Source organism: Silurus aristotelis, assembly GCF_946808225.1.
Source record: "Silurus aristotelis genome assembly, chromosome: 10".
In the NCBI taxonomy this organism is placed as follows: Eukaryota; Metazoa; Chordata; class Actinopteri; order Siluriformes; family Siluridae; genus Silurus; species Silurus aristotelis.
This window is the reverse complement of record NC_139583.1, coordinates 1,716,410-1,737,848: the sequence shown is the minus strand read 5'-3', so window position 1 is coordinate 1,737,848 and position 21,439 is coordinate 1,716,410. Positions and strand designations below refer to the sequence as shown.

The 21,439-nt window shown below is 38.8% G+C and overlaps 2 protein-coding genes across 9 annotated transcripts in view; both read left to right on the top strand.

Annotated features, from left to right (window-relative positions):
* Positions 1-1,310: 1,310 nt before the first annotated feature.
* Positions 1,311-18,489, top strand: LOC310732049 (NACHT, LRR and PYD domains-containing protein 3-like). Of its 8 annotated transcripts, none has more exons than XM_083552250.1 (12): positions 1,530-1,790; positions 6,252-6,314; positions 6,739-6,898; positions 7,022-7,123; positions 8,061-8,159; positions 9,091-9,145; positions 10,699-10,771; positions 10,913-12,707; positions 14,743-14,916; positions 15,052-15,225; positions 15,482-15,652; positions 16,830-18,489. In XM_083552250.1, exons 2-12 carry the CDS (start codon positions 6,296-6,298, stop codon positions 16,834-16,836), a joined length of 2,829 nt encoding a protein of 942 aa, XP_083408376.1. In that variant the 5' UTR covers positions 1,530-1,790; positions 6,252-6,295; the 3' UTR covers positions 16,837-18,489. The 8 variants fall into 8 exon arrangements, with proteins under 8 accessions (XP_083408378.1, XP_083408381.1, XP_083408376.1 ...); XM_083552249.1 differs by having other exon boundaries at positions 6,233-6,314; XM_083552251.1 differs by having other exon boundaries at positions 1,744-1,790; positions 6,782-6,898.
* A 1,858-nt stretch (positions 18,490-20,347) lies between these two features.
* Positions 20,348-21,439, top strand: part of arpp19a (cAMP-regulated phosphoprotein 19a) — a 5,829-nt gene continuing 4,737 nt past the window's right edge. Inside the window, exon 1 of the mRNA XM_083552532.1 lies at positions 20,348-20,520. Within this exon, the coding sequence (XP_083408658.1) occupies positions 20,467-20,520 (54 nt within the window). The 5' untranslated portion in view covers positions 20,348-20,466. The remainder of the gene's footprint in view (positions 20,521-21,439) is intronic.

Below are 21,439 nucleotides of genomic sequence, written 5' to 3'. Positions count from 1 at the left end.
ATGTTTGATTTGGCACATGTTTTATGCTGGATGCCCTTCCTAACGCAACCCTCCCCATTTATCCGGGCTTGGGACCGGCACTAAGAGTGCACTGGCTTGTGCCTCCCTAATGGCTGGGTTTTACATTCTCATAGCAGCCTCTAAAAAAAAGGAGCACAACTGTTCATGATCAGCATTCAGCAGTAAGAATGCCTGCCTCTTCTCTACATTTCCTCCCTAGGCATTAACTGCACATCCTTCTTAATCACCACACCTATCTGCCATCATCCTCACCAACTCATTTCACTACCTGCTTGTTTAGCAGAAATTTACCTGTATGTTGGGTTGAAATAGGATATATTTTCTTTTGCAATGTACATTTTGAATGTACATTTACTGACTGTACATTCAATGCAAATCATATAATCTTCTCACTTGAATTGGTTATTTTAGATGACCTGAGCCAGCTGTGCCATGTCTGTGGGGAGACAAGTGGTGATAATAACTGGGTATTTACTGTTTTCTATGGGCAAGATTATTCACTATCTATCACAATTTAATAATTGGTTACAGTGTCTGTCTAGTGCCTTGAAGAAAATTATGTCTTCTCTACATTTCAGATTTCCTTTGACTGCTGCAATCGGTGGGACCACCCATCATGTATCCAGGCGACATCACAAGTGCACCTTCAAAAGTAGAAATAAAGGAGTAACACTTTTTACTCAACATTTAATCAGGAGATTTTATCCTTCTACTAGTGGATTTTTATTTTGTATGGTTTTGTAAGATTTACATGCATAAGTTCGAGATTTTTGGACATCTATTTTCCTGAAAAACATTTTGATAACCTTTAATGGTGCCTTGTCAAATTTGGTGACCCTGCTGTAAGTTTGTCACTGTTGACTTGAGAGCCGAATGTTTTTCAGGATATAATCCAGAGAGTGTTAGGCATCACCAGAGTGAATATGAAGAACATTCAAGAGTATTGCATGTGAGATAGAGGGAGGTAACTGATTTCGATAACCTGTAACAGTGCCTTATAAAATTTGGTGACCCTGCTGTAGGTTTATCAATGTTTGCATTTACGATGTTTGCGTAGTGAACTTCTCTAGACGATCTATTTTAAGCTGCATTTTAGCAACAGCGCCCTCTATGGTCACAACATACGATGGTCACAGATTCTGGTGTAACACCGGCACTGAGAGTGTCTGCGGTTGGTTCCAAACAAAGCAATCATTATAGACATCACCTTATAATGTTCCTGTAAAGATTTATTATAAATGTGTGAGTACATTTTCAAAAATGAGATTATGACTGATTTCTGATTTAGAAAAAAAACATCACAACCCTTGAGTAAATAAGTTCATCTGAGAGTGATGTTGAAGAAGATGAGAGGTGAGACATTTTTGTGATCTTTATCATCTTTATCTCAATAATAAGTGGTTGCTGATGGTGGTGGTGTAAATGTAAACAGATCAGATGATTAGACTGGAAAGAACCCAGAATCTGCTAGAGAACATCAGCACATACCGAGTGGAAAGTTCTGGATCAGTATGAGTCAGACTGAGGGATTAGTCAGAGAAACAGTAGAAAGGGTTTTTCTTCTCTGTAAGAATTAAATTCCAGGTGATGTTTTTAAAGAGAGAAAGAGCTGTGTGAAGACTGTAGTGAATATAAGATGAGATGTGTTGACATGTAGAACCTCGTATAATGTTTCTTTAAGCAAGGGGGAAATCCCCGGAAGTGAAAGTGAAAGAAGAACAGAAGCGCAGAGGAACAGAGGAACAGGCGCGTGTTTGCAACTCGTGAAGGTGCGTAGCACAAATATAATCTGTTCTGTAAATGTTTCCTGGTGGATTTGTAACGAGCTTTAAACGGTATTTATCGCGGTATTTCAGACACAAACACACACACAGTACATACACACACACACACACACACACACACACACACACACACACAGTATATACACACACACACACACAGTATATACACACACACACACACAGTATATACACACACACACACACACACACACACACACACACACACACACAGTATATACACAAACACACACACAGTACATACACACACACACACACACACACACACACACACACAGTATATACACACACACACACACAGTATATACACACACACACACACACACACACACACACACACAGTATATACACACACACACACACACACACACACACACAGTATATACACACACACACACACACACACACACACACACACACACAGTATATACACACACACATACACACACACACACACACACACAGTACATACACACACACACACACACACACACACACACACACACACACACACAGTATATACACACACACACACACAGTATATACACACACACACACACACACACACACACACACAGTATATACACACACACACACACACACACACACACACAGTATATACACACACACACACACACACACACAGTATATACACACACACACACACACACACACAGTATATACACACACACACACACACACACACACACAGTATATACACACACACACACACACACACACACACACACAGTATATACACACACACACACACACACACACACAGTATATACACACACACACACACACACACACACACACACACACACACACAGTATATACACACACACACACACACACACACACACACACAGTATATACACACACACACACACAGTATATACACACACACACACACACACACACACAGTATATACACACACACACACACACAGTATATACACACACACACACACACACACAGTATATACACACACACACACACACACACACACACACACACAGTATACACACACACACACACACACACACACACACACAGTATATACACACACACACACACAGTTTATACACACACACACACACACACACACACAGTATATACACACACACACACACACACAGTATACACACACACACACAGTATATACACACACACACACACAGTATATATACACACACACACACAGTATATACACACACACACACACACACACACACACACAGTATATATACACACACACACAGTATATACACACACACACACACACACACACACACACACACACACACAGTATATACACACACACATACACACACACACACACAGTATATATACACACACACACACACACACACACACACAGTATATACACACACACACACACACACATACAGTATATACACACAAACACACACACACACGGCAGGTTATTATCGGACAGTGGTTTTATCGTGCTCTTCCTGTAGCTGAACCTACTGTTCAGTTCGATTCCTTTAAACATCTGGAACACACACACACACACACACACACACACACACAACGAAGTAGATTTGTTTTGCGTTATTTTGCGTTGCGTCTGTGTTTGTGATGGAGTTTGAGGAAATGATCACGTGGAGAATGTTTTCAAAACAAACCACAGGACCCCTCCCCGCCCGTCCCCCCGAGGCTCATTGATGCACGTGAGGAGCGAAGGCTGGTCCGTGTGGTCTGATCCAACAGACGAGCTCCTGTGGCTCAAACTGCTGAAGAAGTTCATGCTGTTAGTACTCGCTGGTTCACGACTGTTTTGGCAGGAAACGGGGAGCCAGTACATTCGTGGGCAGGTTTGCTCCGGGCTCAACTTGTCTCTTTATCTGCTCTGCCCTGGCACACATTTTATTCTCTCACCAACCACTCCCGGAGAGAACATTCTCAATATGCAAACCATGTACAGGTGAGAGATCTTAATTCTTACTTCTTTCTGCTCCACCCTCCATTCACAAACCATCATTTGTACCAAACTTGGGAACAAACCCAAAATCCAGAACAGTTTGGATTTGTCAAATGTCATTTTTAATAAGAAATGTAAAATAAATAGTTATGATCTGTGATTGGTCAATGAGAACAACATGAGCAGTAATTAGACAATTAGATTACTGGTGATCAGGGATTGGTTGTTGGGATTACTGGTGATCAGGGATTGGTTGTTGGGGTTACTGGTGATCATGGATTGTTTGTTGGGATTACTGGTGATCATGGATTGTTTGTTGGGATTACTGGTGATCATGGATTGTTTGTTGGAATTACTGGTGATCATGGATTGTTTGTTGGAATTACTGGTGATCATGGATTGGTTGTTGGGCTTACTGGTGTTTAGGGATTGGTTGTTGGAATTACTGGTGATCATGGATTGGTTGTTGGGTTTACTGGTGATCATGGATTGGTTGTTGGGATTACTGGTGATTATGGATTGTATGTTGGGATTACTGGTGATCATGGATTGGTTGTTGGGCTTACTGGTGTTTAGGGATTGGTTGTTGCGATTACTGGTGATCAGGGATTGGTTGTTGGGATTACTGGTGATCATGGATTGGTTGTTGGGCTTACTGGTGTTTAGGGATTGGTTGTTGGGATTACTGATGATCAGGGATTGGTTGTAGGGTTTACACACAGATAGTAAATTGACCAATCCTGCTCTCTCAGCTTGTATAACCAGCCTCTGCAATTTGAGCTGACCATTGCCACATAATACAAGTCAATTTATTTACAGTGCCAACATACAAACACACAGTGGTGGCCGTGTATTTGGTAAATGGGCCTTCAGTGGGGACGTACCAGACTCGATCCACGTCTTAATACCACCACTATCACGTCACAATTATAGAAACCATCAATACAATACAAAAACACAATATAACAACACGTGGCATTACAGAGAGACATTTCACATATGGAGGTAAAAACTGGGTTTCTTGCTTTAGTAAAATGGTTAAGACTCCAAACCTCCACACTACAACCACAACTGTGCACCTACAACATCTGGAGAAGTTCAGAATCAATATTTGTCTAATAACATGACAAAAACATAAAAATGTAAATAAAATACAACCTACTCACCAGAGATGCAGACTCATAATGTGCAGCGCCCCCCAGAGGCTGATGCAGTACACAGTGAAATGAAACTATGTTCCTCCTGAACCCTGGTGCTACATAAAACAACATAGAGCTACATCACAGAAAACACAGGGCTAATGACTAGTAATTGTCCTCGCCACATAAACTCCATAGCTGGTCCTGTGAGGTGAATTTGAAATCGGATTGGTTAAAGAAACAGAGCTGTTTATTAAGGAGACGATGGTAAAAAAGTCCAGCAGTACTGATTCTGAAGGCTCTGGGCAGATTAGAGTGACATGGCAGCACATAGAGGCTGAAATCTGATTGGACAAAAAAAATCTAACATCCACATACACGTACTGAAGCAGTGCAGCCGAGAGGAACACTACGACATGAAGAGAATAAACTGTTGGAATAAATTAATACAATTTCATGGAACAAATATTAGAATTTAGGTTGTAAATGTGGGGCAGTGCTGCTGATAGTGTTTAGAGCAGCAGAGGAGACTCCACAATAGGTTTGTTTAACCTTTATTTTTACAGGCAAGTCATTAAGAACAGGTTCTTATTTACATTGGCGGCCTGACAAGTGGAATAACCACTTAGGGAAAGGGAAGTAGGGCTAAAATAAATACAAAACATAAAAAAGAAAAAATACCTACAAAAATTTACAATTACATAAATACATGTTAAAACAAAATTATATAGAAAATCAACTGCATATGTCCGTGAACATATATGATATCATATTTTTAAAGGTTGAAATTGGAATGAATTTATCCAGTTTGAGGGTATTTTGTAAAGCATTCCAGTCGCGAGCGGCAGCAGATTGAAAATATGCGACACCAAACGCAGAGTTGGTTTTAGGAATGCTTAATTGAAAATGAAGTGAGGACCGGGTGTTATATGTGACAGACTTTAGCTGCAGCAAGTGACCTAAGTAAGGAGTCACAATTTTATGGCGATTGTGAAGGGAGGGCCAGTTAACAGATGAATATAAAGCACAATAAAGAGCATTAAGTTTTGATAGGGTGGACTTACAAGCAACCCTGTATATAGTGTCTCCATAATCTAACATGAGTAGAATGGTCATTTGAATAAGAATAAGTTTGGCAGAAGTGGTGAAGGAAGAGCAGTTTCTGTAAAAGAAACCAAGTTCCACAATAGCTCTCTTTAAGTAGGAAACACTGGACAAACAAAGCAATCATTCTGCACATCACCTCATAATGTTCCTGTAAAGATTTATTATAAATGTGAGTAAAATTTCAAAAATAAGATTATGACTGTGATTTCAGATCTGCATTTATTCTTCAGAAGATACATCACAACCCCTGAGAAAATGAGTTCATCTGAGAGTGATGTTGAAAAGGATGAGAGGTGAGACATTTTTGGGATCTTTATCATCATTATCTCAATAATAAGTGGTTGCTGATGGTGGTGGTGGTGTAGTTATGATTTCTTTGACATGTTATAGAGCGTAATGTTACACACTGTTTTAATATTTGTTCATTTTGTATTTTTCACTGAACGCTAATGTTGGTTTATCAGCAGTGCACTATGTCTGCTAGGATTTAGCATCAGTCCAATCGTTGAAAGATACATGTGAATATTTTCATAGTCCAGACTATATGAACATTTTTTCCACTTAATGAAGTCAGAATCGAAGGCAGGATTAACAGCATAGGCAGGTAGGCAGGTCAAACCAACAAAGGTCAGTGATCTACATTCAGAACCAGAAGGAGAATTAAATATAAGTAAAAGAGAAAAATGGTTGAAAACTGTTTTCATTTTTACATCACAGTAGAACAGAAATACACACTTACTGTACATAATGTTTTTATTAGTTCTCAGAAGAAAATGTCGTACTCACCTGGATCACGGTCACCTGAAACCAGCATTACATCAGTAAAGAGAAAGTCATCAGACTCAACATATGAACAGGCAGATGCACCGAGAAAGAAGTAAGAAATGTCTTATAAACAGTTTTAAATACTGGCATTGGTGTACCATTAAAATATTTAATTTTTTATTTAAAAAAAAATCAATATACAAAAATCAATTACAGTGCATATTGTTTTAATTAGATATAAGAAAAAAAGGTCTGACTCACCTGGACCAAGCGTTGTGTCAATGAAGAGTGAACAGTCAATGGGTTTGCCAATCATGTTTTCAGAGGAGCAGAAAAGGTAAGGAAAATCACATGTACCTGTGTTTAATATAAACAGCAACAAATTGTTTAAAGGAGCTCTAATGTGCGCTAGTGGAGGTTTATTGAAGTTCAGAAGTTCACTAGCTTGTGCTGCCATCAGTTGGCGTGTTACAAAACAAAAATTTTTATGTCGCCTCATAAGGGAAATTTGTAGGGGCAGAGACAGGAGCAAAACAGAAACTATGTGTGTCTATGAAGAGTGAAAGTCGAGGGTCTGCCACTGAACTACACTCAAGTTTAGTAATATGTATGGTTTCTACTGCTTTTTGTTGCTGTGTCTGTTTTACACAAATAATAAATCACTATTTTCTAACTAATCATTGGTTCATGTGTTTAGTTTGATTCATTAAAAAAGCTGTACCATTTAAACTATTTCACTACTTTTAAAAATGTATTAATTCTTACTTGAAGTCCACTTTTCCTTTCCTTTTTATGGATTACATCAGTGTGACACATCTGGAATTGCACTTAAAGTACTGTACATTCAGGTTTTAGAACAACATACGCTTCCATCCAGACGACATCTTTTTCATCATCATGTCCTGCATTTTTTTTGTAGAATATTATTTATCCCACAGGGAAACATTTCTTCACATATCCCAGCAATATAGGAAGCTGAGGTCAGAGCACATGGACATCTATTGTTAAAGGTCCTCAAGAGTGGCAACTTAGTGATACTGGGGCTTGAACCCACAACCGTAGCATCAGTAAACTAGAGCCTTAACCACTGAGTTACCACTTCTTTAATTTATTGAATACTACATATATTGTGTGCATTGTTACAACCAAAACAAGACTTAAATTCATGCACATGGCACCAGTAAATATTTGACAGTTCTCACTTTCTGCAACACACTGAATCTATTTTATGAAAAATCTAAATATGCACTTACAGTCCATATTGTTTGAATTAGATATAAGAAAAGGTCTGACTCACATGGGCCAAGCGTTGTATCGCTGAAGAGTGACCAGTCCATGGGTTTGCCAATCATGTTTTCAGAGGAGCAGAAAAGGTAAGAAAGGTCACATGTTCTTTATAAAATCACACTATACACCAGTTTAGTTCAAAATGTTTATTTAAAAAAAAACAATAACTTCTAATTGTACAAAGGATTCTAATTTGCTTGAGTTATATGTGCGAAACATAGTTACAATCTGGGTTCCCTCTGGAAAATATTAAGTGGCGGACCGCAAGTTTGTTTAGTCTCCATAAACTTCAAAACATACACAACAATGGCAGGGTTATAAAAAAGAAACTGGAGTTAGCGCAGTGTCACAGTGGCTGCTCAGAAATACGATTTGTTTTGTGCTATGGGTGAAAACGCTAAAGAGTCCATAGCGCTAGCATTAGCCACTAACCAGGCGTTCAATACTTTAGCATTTTATATCCAGCTTCAAGAACTTCTTTTAAAAGGAGAAAATCCTGACAATTCCACATATCGGGAGAGTGAAGGAATAAAGACATTTATTAAAGGATGCTGAAATAAGTAGAACAGTTAAGTAGATAATATCTTTAGAAAATTAAATATTAAATGTAAAACACACAAATTTACATAAGCATCTTTTATTATCCAAATGGGGTCTAACAAATGTAAACTATATGATATAATGTTTATATTTTTTTAATTTTATTGAACCACATTTAATTTGTGGCAATTTAATTGATTACTCAATTTAATCAATATAATCAAAAAAGTGTATTGCATTAATTTGATTTATTCTATTTTTTTATATAAAATAAAATATTATTTGACATATTGTTTATCTAAGCAGGTATATACATGTATACATATTATTTAACTGTACCGAAATGTAATTGAGCGTTGACTTAAAAAAACGTGGTACTTATTGAACCTTGAATTTTGTGTACAGTTACATTCCTAATATTTATATTTAAAAATGTAATCTTATATAACACTAATCTAATGTTGTCTTTAATTAAAGAGACAAACAGGGAATATCAGATCCTTTAACTGGGCAGTTGGAAAGTGAATTTCTGGTAAGTATTTACAATATGTGATTGCATGTTCGTTCATGAGAATCATGTGCTCCACCATTTATAGATATCATTTTGTATACTTTGGTTTCCCTATTTAGTTTACTTTTATTTTAGGTATAAAGTAAATCATTCATAAAAATAACCAGTTGTAAAATAACTCCTCATTGCAAGTCATTGCACCATGAGAAATGAACCTTCTCTTTGCCTTGAGTCACAAAATATAGATATTTTTTTAACCAGCTGGTCCAATATCTATTATTTCAAGAGTACAGGGCTGCTAGGGTAGAGTTAGAGATGTTTATTCTAGAACAAGGCATAGTAGAATCCTTCCTAATGTTAATTCAGGAGTTTCTTAATGAATGATCTTAGTCTCTGGTTATGTTGAAGGACACTTGGAGGTGTACACCGTCTGTGGCCCTGAAAACGTCAGTCTGTATATGCTTGCAGAGAAACTGCATTAGGGGCATAACGCACTGTATCTTTTAAGCCTCTAGCTTTGCAGTTAATTTTCTTGAGGTGCTCTGTTGTTCCTGTTCCTCTAGCCCTTGTTCTTAAACTGTGAGAGGTGCTGAAAGTTTTTGCACTAGAGGCATTATGTCATTGGCACTGGTTTTTTACTTTTTTTTGGCTTGTCACAGATTCCTTTTTCATTGTTGGACAGTTTTAGTCTTTTAGGTAAATTTCTCTTGCTGCAAAGTAGTGGATTGTACGAATGGTATCCGAGCTTAATTTTGTACTGTTGGTTCCACAACATCTGTGAACTGGTAGAAGATTGTGGATGTTAGATGTCACCTGGAGATCCTGAAAGAAGATTCTTGACCATTTCCTAGTATCTGACATGGTCAATCAAAAGACTCTCCTGTTCATTCTCATTTGTCTTGACATTTGTGGCGTAGTAGGGAATAAGTAGTGGTTTGCTTAATTTAAGGGACAGTCATACTGGGAGACAGAGAGAGGATTTGCATATGCTCTATGAAGACTCTCCACTGGTGTCCCATAAAGCTCAGTGCTGTGACCTATTCTGTTGTTTTTCAGTATCAGCCCTCCCAGAAAGTTCTTATCATCATACCTATATAATGCTTAAAGCACCGTCTGTAGACATACAGGTCTGGTAGATATCTCATTAATCTGGACATCCAAATAACTTTCCTGTCTCACATTGAAAGCCTGACTGAGTAATCTAGATTTCTCCTTTATAAAGTGGATCCAGCTATGTCTACCCACAGAAGCCACTTATGTGTCTATTGAGCAAATTTATAGCTCAGTGGTTAAGATGGATGGACAAATCATTCCTTAAGGAAAAAGTTGCTTGAAAAAGGTGTATATTGGGGGTTCTTTGAGCAATCAAGACCCCTATTTTAGAGAAACACTTTATACGTTTCAACAAAAATCCTTTAAGGATTTCACCAGAAATTGTTCTGAAATTGTATGTACTGGTTTAAGTAAATTTCCAAAGAAGAACAACCCAATCTTCCTGAAACATTTTCTCTATTCAGAATGAATGCATTCATTTGGTGATTAATTTAGTTCACTGATTGAGAACTTCTCTCCAGCTAACAAGGGCAGAATATCCAGCAGGCAATGTTAGAGTGATGGAGGACAAAGCGCATCTGAGCAGGACCAGAGGTAAGATACATAACTTTGTGCATGTGCAGAAATAAACAAACGATTACATAAAGTGTGTAGTTCGTGTTCATTATTCATATCATACTGTATATGTATTTGAGTTAAACTCTAAATAACTCTGGTAATTCTTTGTGTCTTTAGAACCCGATACTTCATGGAAGCAAAGTTTCAAATCCAAACTCCAGAAGAAATTTGAGATGATTAGTGAGGGAATCTTAAAGTATGGAAACTCAAGGCTTCTAAACGAGGTTTACACAGAACTGTGTATCACATCGGAGTACAAGTGTCGTCATATATATGAAGAACATGAGGTCCATTATAGTGCGTCTTGCAGGAGTCTAATAACAGAGGAGTCCATCAACTGTAATGATATCTTTAAAGCCTTACCTGGAGATGAGAGGCCTATCAGAACCGTGCTAACAGAAGGAATTGCTGGAATTGGGAAAACAGTGTCTGTGCAGAAGTTTGTTCTGGACTGGACTGAAGGAAAAGCAAATCAGGATTTGGACTTCATTTTTCCTTTTAACTTTAGAGAGTTAAATTTTCAGAAGAAAAAATGTTTTAGTTTGTTGGAGCTTCTCAATTTTTATTTCCCAGAAACCAAAAACCAAATCATGGACTTTCATCATTACAGAATCATGTTTATCTTTGATGGACTGGATGAGTCTCGCTTTACTCTCGATTTCCTCAACAGCAAAGTGTTGACTGATCCCACAGCGTCAGCTTCATTAGACGTACTGCTAACAAATCTTATTAATGGGAATCTGCTTCCATCTGTGTTCCTCTGGATAACATCTCGGCCGGCAGCATCCAGTGAGATTCCTCCTGTTTGTATTCACAGAGTAACAGAGGTACGAGGATTCTCTGACCCTCAGAAAGATGAGTACTTCAGAAAAAGAGTCAGTGATCAGGACCTGGCTAATAAAATCATCACACATCTGAAATCATCTCGAAGTCTTTACATCATGTGCCACATGCCAGTCTTCTGTTGGATTGCAGCGACTGTTCTCGAGGGAATGTTTAGTGAACCAGAAACCGGAGAGGTCCCCAAGACCCTGACTCAAATGTTCACACACTTCCTGATCTTACAGATCAAACGTGGATGCCTGAAGTACAAAAAACAAGAAATAGATCCTGGACAGGTTACAGATATTGTAGTTAAACTGGGGAAGCTGGCATTCCAGCAGCTGGAGAAAAGAAACCTGATCTTCTACCAGGAGGACCTCTTGAAGTGTGGAATTGATGTAAGAGAGGCTACAGTGTACTCAGGGGTTTGCACTCAGATCTTTATCAAAGAAGTGTCTTCACATCTGGGGAAAGTGTACAGCTTTGTACATCTGAGTGTTCAGGAGCATCTTGCTGCTGTGTTTGTCTTTCTCTCATGTGTCAATGGAAATCTCTCAAAACAAGAAGTTCCTGAAATCTTCGGCCTCTCCAGCACAGCAACACTATTGGACCTTCTAAAGGCAGCAGTAGACAAGGCTTTCCAGAGTAAGACTGGACACCTGGACCTTTTCCTCTGCTTCCTTATGGGTCTCTCACTGGAGTCCAATTCAGTTCTCTTACAAGTCCATCTTACAGAGACAAGACGCAGATATCTGAGAAACCATGCTGCTGCCACAAACAAGGAAATAACTACATACATCAAGGAGAAGATTAGGAAAAATCCATCAGAAAAGAAATCCATCAATCTGTTCCGCTGTTTGAATGAACTGAATGATCAGTCTCTGGTACAGGAAGTTCAACATTTTTTGAGTAAAAGAGTAAATCATTGCCTCCAGGGAGTCAAACTTTCAGCAGTTCAGTGGTCCGCTCTGGTTTTCTTGTTAATGAACTCAAATGAGGTCCTGGAAGAGTTTGACCTACAGAAATATGCACCATCAGATGATTGCTTGATGAAACTGCACCAAGTGGTTGCAATGTCCAGAAAAGCTCTGTAAGTTGTTCCTGGATGTTCTGTGATTTTTATTACATTCAAAATGTATTAAATTTAATTTTTCTTTGTATTGCGCTTTTAACAAAGAACAATGTCTCAAACCAGCTTTACACAGATAATGTGGTGACAAAGAATGAATAAAATGTTTTTTATAAGTGTAAGTTTGTTCCCGATAAACAACCCGGTGGTGACTGTGGTGAAGAAAAAACTCCCTGAGATGCAGAAGGAAGAAACCTTGGGAGGAACCAGACTCAAAGGGAAACTCATCCTCATCTGGGTTCCACCGAATGTCCATTTATTACAGCTGAACAATGTTGAGGTGTAGTGATGGAGATCAGAGAAAACTGTAGTCCTGAGTCAGTGTAGCAGACTGTTGACATTAACTACAGTCCAAATCCACAAAGTTCTCAGTAGTTTTATGGATCTCCAGGGTGTTGATGAGCCGCCTCCAATCAAAGAGAACATCATCCAAAGGCAGGCCAGGACAAAGTGGGCAAATCCGAGGAGAGGAGAGGAGCAGGAACAGTGATCAGTGGAACCTCTGGAGAATGTTTAACTCGAGAGAGAGAGAGAGAGAGAGAGAGAGAGAGAGAGAGAGAGAGAGAGAGAGAGAGAGAGAGAGAGAGAGAGAGAGAGAGAGAGAGAGAGAGAGAGAGAGAGAGAGAGAGAGAGAGAGAGAGAAGAGGGGTGACAGGAAGAGAAGGATATGGATTATTAAGTGTCCTTATTGTTGTGTGAAAGTTAAGGACACTGTGCAGTTGGGACTCTGGCAAGACTCGCTATGGTAGCAGAACTAAAAAGAAAAACCAGAAGGTAACAGATATGAGGGATCTCTATGATAAGAGACGACTCACCACACCACCGTCAACTAACCTGAGTGAACTTGTGAGAGTGTATATCCAAACACTCTGTATCCATGATCCCTCCAGATCTGCTTCTTTACATAAGAAAAATCTACTGAGAAAAGGTTTGACTAAATAAATATGTTTTCAGCCTTGACATGAACACTGAGACTGTGTCTGAGTCCCGAACACTGATTGGAAGGTTGTTCCATAACTGTGGGGTTTATAAGAGAAAGATCTGCCCCCTGCTGTAGTCTTTTTTTTTAGGTACAAACAAATAGCCTGCACCTTTTGATCTAAGTAGGTGTGGAGGAACATACTGGTACAGAAGTTCACTCAGCAGAAGGAAGCAATCAAGCATCCACTGTCTAATGTCCTGTACACACTCCTCAACATTGTTAAGGTTGTTAACTGGCCTTGACTCTGGACAGTCAACTGGTTAACTACTGCTGTTCTAAAACTATAGCCTATACTAAAAGAAATGAGAGCAGCACCTTCCCGAGTGGAATGAATACCGTCCTGCTCTAACAGGCCAAACAGCCTTCCCCTTAAAATTGCTCCAATTATCTATGAAGCCCGCATTGTTTTTGGAGCACCTCTCAGACATCCAGCAGGTCAGCGACCATAACCTGCTGTAATCTTCCTGGCCATGTCACATGGGGATGGGGCCAGAGAATATCACAGCATCAGACATTGCCTTTGCTAATTTACACACCTCTTTAATGTTACTCTTAGTAGCCTCTGACTGTCGAAGGCGTATATCATTAGCTCCTGTGTGCTATGTCCGGCACCCTGGCTCCCGGTATACACCTGACCTGTACTGCTGGTGCCCCTAAAGGTCTCTCTAATTTCACTTGACTCAGAATAGAGTCTCCTATAATCAGAGCTCCTCCAGGTTTCTCAACGGTTGCTTTACTGATGAGAGCAAACCTGTTGGACACGTGAAGCGGAGAGGAATGGTGCTTCCGTGGGAGAGCCTTTGCGTTAGGATGAGAGAGATTAAAAAAAACTGTAACAAATACAAAATTCAGGAAATTAAACTAATGAGTGTTTGTTAAATTTTTTTTTTTGTAATTAAAACATGCTGATCAGTCCAAATTGTTTAGGTTTGTTTTAGTAGAATAGTTCAGTCTCATATTGCTGAGTCATGCTTTATTAACAAGATACAGCAACGTTTTTTTTTTTCCCTACAGGCTGTGTAGATGTAATCTTACCAAGAAAAGTCTGACAAGTCTGGCTAAAGCTCTCAGCTCAGCCTGTTCATGTCTGAGAGAGATGGACCTGAGTGATAATAACCTGCAGGACTCAGGATTCAAACTGCTTTCACCTGGGTTGGAGAGTCCACACTGTAAACTGAAGATCTTAAGGTAAGATTTTTTTTTTTTAAATATGTAATCAAATCAATCAGTGAGTGGCCAAAATACCTTTTGTACTTTTGTGATTCTCTTATAGTTTATTATGCACACTTATGTGGTAATATGTCTCTCTTATCTGTTCCTCAGACTTCATAATTGCCAACTCACACAGAAAAGTTGTGTAGTTATTGTTGTAGTTCTTACGTCTAAGTCGACACATTTGATAGAGCTGAGTCTCGGCCACAATAATCTGCAAGATGCAGGTGTAAAGAGTCTCTCTGGGGCACTGCAGAGTCCATGCTGCAAACTGAAGTCACTGAGGTGAGAACATAATGTTTTCATGCGCTCATCTGCTTAAAACAAAAGTCTATTGTGTAGTTTCACAAGGATCATTGTGACTATATTAATTTCATAGTGACGACAGGTATACACAAATATATTTGTATTATTTTTATGTATGATTATTGCTATTAATATTTTTGCATCTGTAATTACAATAATAAAACTGTAAAACAAAATCACACAGTGGTTTTAGACCTAAAATACTGACATGCATGAACATTGTTGTTTTCTGCAGTTTGGATGAATGTGGCATTACAGAAGAAGGCTGTATCTCTCTTGCTGAAGCTCTGAAGTTAAATTTGCACCTGAGGGAACTGGATCTGTGTGCTAATGACCTGGGAGAACAGGGAGTGAAGATGCTCACTGATATAAAGGAGGATGAAAATTACACACTGGAGAAGTTAAAGTGAGTTTCTGACATACTGTCATGTAAGGAGAGGGGAAGAAAATGCAAATGCAAGGAAGCACTTCTAGAAGAGCCAGACACATATTAGCTAGGGGAACAGCAGGGGGTTGATCTGTCGCAATTCTAGAAAGCATTTCCTTAAAATTTTTAATGATATATGCTAATGTTTGTCAGCCAGTGGAAAATTGGACTCCCAAGAAACCTGGTCCTAAGTGAGGAGGCAGATTAAGAGTAAATCATAAGTGCCTATAAAGGGAGAAACCCAAATACCTGCCCAGAATAGGAAAACATGGGCTCCACCCTGGATCAGACCAGTCAGAATGTAGCTGATGGATACCAGCAGGCCAAGTGGAGTGTGAACGTGGTATTGGCGGCAGTAAAAACACTGGTATGGCAGAGGTTTGGTGAGTCCATGGAAAAATATCTTCATTTGGTCTTAAAGATAGTCTGTAAAAAGCCATCAGCCATTTCACAAGGGGAAAGCAATTTCCTGGCTAAGCTGTTTATAGCAGGGATTGGGATCTGTAGATCTGTAATCCCACCATCTTGCTTTTAAAGATGAAGTTATGTTGGAAAACTCAAAAGAGACTTGCCCATCATTAGAGTTGAGGTTACTGGTGTATTTTGTGGTAGGGCTTTTGGGAAGATGAGATTCACCCTAAATCTTGAAGCCTTTTGGGGGAATTACAATCCTCAGTCACTGAACCTTGGATTCATACAATGGACCAATGCCTAACCCTCATGGACAACTAATGTGAGTTTGCCTAAACATTCTAAACGGTGTTTTAAACTTGGAAAGGAGGGTGTTTTGAGAGTGTACTGGCCTGCTGTGGTAGTTGAGTTGAAAGTTAATGGTAAATGTATGACCCCACCCTCACCTATGACCATGAGATTTGAATTGTGCCCAAAAAAAAATGGTTGCAAAAAGAAGCAGCAGCAGGCATGAGCTTCCTTTGCAGAGTGGTTGGATTCAGCCTTAGAGATGAGGAGCTTGGGTATTCAGGGGACTAAAGTGACATCTTCTTCTGTTCACACTTTACCTCTGACTATTACCAGTACTGACACATGAGACTCACTCCATAAACAAATCACCATGTCAATGATTACATTTTATTTTAATTTCAAAGCACATAAAGCACATATAGATGTCTAATAATTCTCTGTAATTATCTTACAGGCTCTGAGATCTTCAGCCTTGACCTGGTTTAAGGATGTTTAATGGAGATACATACAACCATTCACACTTTCTTCATTTGTACGTCATCATTAATATCTTATTCGCTTTGTAATATGAAACTGTTTATGGCAGATTAAAAAAAAAGTAGCTTTGTGTTTTCCACCTTTATTTCCAGCTGTACAAATGTTCATAAGGAAGCTCCAGAATATAATCCATATTGTTGGAAACTAAGCTACAGATTGTGTTGATGATTGTAGAGGGTTTGTGTGTTTGTTGTTACACAGTTTCAGTGTTACCTTGATAAACGTAATTGGATATGAAGATACTATAGGAAGTGTGATTAAGGTTGGTGGTTATGGTTGCGTGTTGAGCTTGAGAGTGTGATGTGGGTGTCAGCGAGTACGTAGCCTGAACATCGCAGCGCTAAGGAATCCACCACAGTAAGAAGGCCACAGGCGATCCGAGGAGCCCCCCATATCCAGTGGTTCAGTGTGAGCGATGTTGATGGTGAGGCAGGAGGGTGGAGCAATAATGGCAGCAAAGCGGAATGGTGAAGCGACAACCTCAGAATAGCCAGGGGGCAAAGCAACATTCTCAGTGGAGCTCTGGAGTGGAGCTATGCCCTCGGTGGAGCATGAGGGCAGAGCAGCGTCCTCCATGGGGATCGGGCAGTAGAATGAGTTTGGGAAGAATCTTAAGGTTAAAGCCCAATGCCAGGGAGTGGTTTAAATCGGTCTGTGTGAAAACACATAACACATGAAAAACAAATGAGCTCAAATGTAAAACTCTTTTTTTATTGCTTTAATCATCTTGGTTTTGTTTTAAAGGACATTAGTAATTAAAGGTCTTGTGTGTGTTAGTTAGTAGAGAATTCTGTGCTGGAAGAGTTGGTTGGCATACAGTAGCAGACAGATGTGTACTGCAGGTGATGATTCAGCAGTAGCAGGTTAGAAGATTCAAAAACTATATTCTGAGCGGCTGATGGAATCCTGACGTGTCACCAGAATAGACTGAGTGTAATCTGGTTTCTTTTGTCTGCACAGTAAATGATAGAAAACTCTTAGGAATAAAGGAGAGAAATTTCAGGATAACAGTGATAACAGTCAGATCATGTATATATCATATTACAAGCTCATGTTCTGTATAGTGCACTTAGAAAACATGGAGCTAAAATCCATCCTCCTCCTTATTTGATTCTCCTCTCATCTCACAGCTACTGTTTATTAATCTGTACTTATTAAATACATCTAAGACATAAAAACAGCAGTTTGTAGCAGTGGACTAATATCTCTGCTTTGCACTTATTCTTAGCGTAAAGATACAGAATATTGTGTATATATTTCCCTGTGCTGTTTAACTGTATTTAATCTGTCTTATGATTTATGATCAACAATGTAAGGCCTGTAAATGCATGCTTATATATGTAGATTACCAGCTTTGACTTTATCATCTTATCAGCAGCAGAAAAATCGAAAGCTTTTGTTGTACAAGAAATGAGGTTTCACTGCTGAAGCCACTTCCATCCTTAAAAACATGGAAGTGTGACAAAGAACTAGTATTTCTCTTTCACACCTTTACAGCAAACATATTTCATTTGTTCTGTCTCTGATATTTGATGGTATTTTCAGTGATAATAAAATAAAATATAAAAGGACCTTTATTTATTGAATTTTCTAGTAGAAATGAATGAATGAATGAATGAATGAATGAATGAATGAATGAATGAATGAATGGAATATTTGAGTTACTTTTAGGTACTTTTGATGTGAAAAAGAATCCAATCCAAACTAAATGAGAGATAGAGCGCGTGGACCATCAGTCTTTGGAAGGTGACATTCGTCATGTTTAACGTCACATTTGGAATGGGAAATGGAGCCCCCTTGTGGAGAATTATCAGAAGGCACCTGCCAGTAACCTTAACAGAGACCCAGTGTGGTGGTGATACGAGTCTGCTCCATCTTCTTGAGTAGGTTGTCGACACATATGTGAAGGACTCCATCTTTTAACAGGACACTGATTATTGGGCTACTCCAGTCACTTGTGGATGCTTTAAATATACCCTTGCTTTGTCTGTGCCACGAGTGCCTTGGGGTCACTAACGGGGTGGTCAATCTAAGTCTATGCTAGAACAAAAAAATTGTACTGCTCCAAAAGATCCATTTCAGCCTTTTTCTGGGATGTTCCACATGCTTTAAGTCCACTTGCAGTGGTTGCTCCAGTTCCAGGTTCTCATATCTCATATTTGCCACTCACCACCACTCCAATTCAAATCAGCTGTGACAGCTAAGTAGATCTTTCAACTCTTTGAGCAGGTTGATGTGATAAGTTATTTTATTCTTGCTTTTCTTAGAGTTGGTAGAAGCAGAAAGACCTTCTGCCCTGGCTGGAATTCTCAGGATATTTTGGTCATAGCATTTCTTCTGCACATGCTGTAGGTTTTGCCTTAATTTCTCTTTTTAGCTCTCATCTCCAGGGTGTTCTGGATCATACCCTCCTCAGATTTCTTTAAATTCTTCAGGATCTCCAACTCTTTTCCTGTGGTCCTTTTACCTGCCAACCATACACACGTTTAATAGAATGAAAATACACTAAATGTCTTTTTTATACCAACAACACAAAAGGAAGCGATTTGTCCAAGTCTGGTCATTTATCTGAACTAAACATTCTGATGTTTTTGATTGTTCGTGATGCATTTTAGCCACAATGTGAACTTTCTGCTTTGATCCATCAGGATCTTGCCTGTGGAGAACGTGTGAAGGCTTCAGGATATCTAGCAGCTTAATCTTCTTGATTTGCTTCAGTTTAAACCATTTTGTGGTTGAGATGAAATGAGGAACACTGTGTGTGGTGTGTGAGTCACAGACTATTCTAGAAATGTGTCATGCGTGTCTTGAATCATCGTGTTATAAAATCTTATCTGATTCCACATGGGGTTTTTAAACGTTGACTGTGTCGACTGTTTTGATCCTAAAGCTGCAGCACCGGATATTAAAATAATTGTATGTAGGTCGGTTGTTCATCAAGGAAACAGGATGTTAGTGAATTAAGTGATCTTGTTCTATTTAATTTATTTACCAGAAACTGAGTTTGGTGGTTAAAAAAAAAAAAGAAAGAAAATGTGTGAGAATGAATGTCATCACTAACCCAAGAAACCCAATTCAACACGTCTCCTTTCACTGTAGCCGCAGCTGCACCTCCACATACATCATCTCCAGCAGAAGCATCGATATTCACCTCATTACATGACACAGAAATGCAGTCCACCCTGGGATTTCCATGCAATTGTGTATCGTTAAAATTCTCTGATCAGGGAATCCCCAAGGATTTTCCTGGGAATTTGAATTAAAGGCAAATTGTGTGTTTTTGTGCGCATTCTATAGGGAAGAATGTGTAAAAGTTTAAACTGGGAATTATTATATATTTATCGTATTGCTGTAATAATAAAAATTTAAAAAAGGAAGAAGATGCAGAAGGAGAAGAATCGACTCCTATGTTTCATTCACCGGAATCGGCTCTTTTTTGGAATCGGTTCACCTCAATGGGCGGAAAGTAGCGTTAGTTAATGTCAGTGCGCGGCGCCGTGGCGTTGGTTTTTATTTGTCTTATAATTAAATAAAAAATTAAAAACAACACCATCATGTCAGAAGAAATCGAAGATTCGAAGCCCGTGGAAACAACCGAGGAGCAAAAGGTAAATTCCCGAGGGCGGAAAAAAGGAACAAATAGAGGGAATTATTTACACTTTAGCCAGCTAGCATAGAGTGACCAATTAATAATCACCTTTAAGGAATATTCTCATTTTAAAACGAAATACCAAAAAAATGCAAATATATTTATTAATTGTAATAGATGTTTTCATACTTTGACCATTTATTCATCGTTAATGCTGTATAGTCGTGCTTTTTTTCCCCCCGTAGCTAAACGTCAGCTAACCCTATAGTCGGGCTTGATCCAAAATGGCGCCCACGCCCTAGACTAGTGCACTACATAGTGTGTGTGGAGTAACGGCTTCCGCACCCTCTTTAGTGCCCTTCACGTGCACTACATAGCACATTTGGGACCCAACCGATTTTTAGCATACGCTTCCTTTGGTAAATATATTGATTATTATATTAAATTATATAAAATTACACTTGATTTTTATACGTGTTGCTTATAAGGTTATCAGTAAATACATTATTAGCATTACAGAGCTATAAATTGCTAATAACACCAGTATATTTGAATATTTTCCGTGTTTTGCTAGGTAAGCTAGGTAGCTAGCATTTGAAAAGGTTTATTGCGATATAAAAAAAACACTTATTGATTTATTTGCGTGTTTGTGGTCCGTGTTGTGATTATTATTAGTGGTGTTTCATGTCATACATGTTATTAATGATATAATTTGTGCTAAAAGGTGATTAGCATGGGGTTTGCTAGGTTTTGATAGTCTGATTAGCTCATGTTCTGATAAGTCATCGATAGATGTGATTATTTCAGTATCGGTTCCTGATCAGTGAGTCGATTCAGTTGACCAGTTAATTAATTAACACAGCGGAGAGAACTCACTAACAGGATGGAGGTGTATAGACGTGTTTTATTCCTCCTACACCGCACCGGTTCCAGGGTGT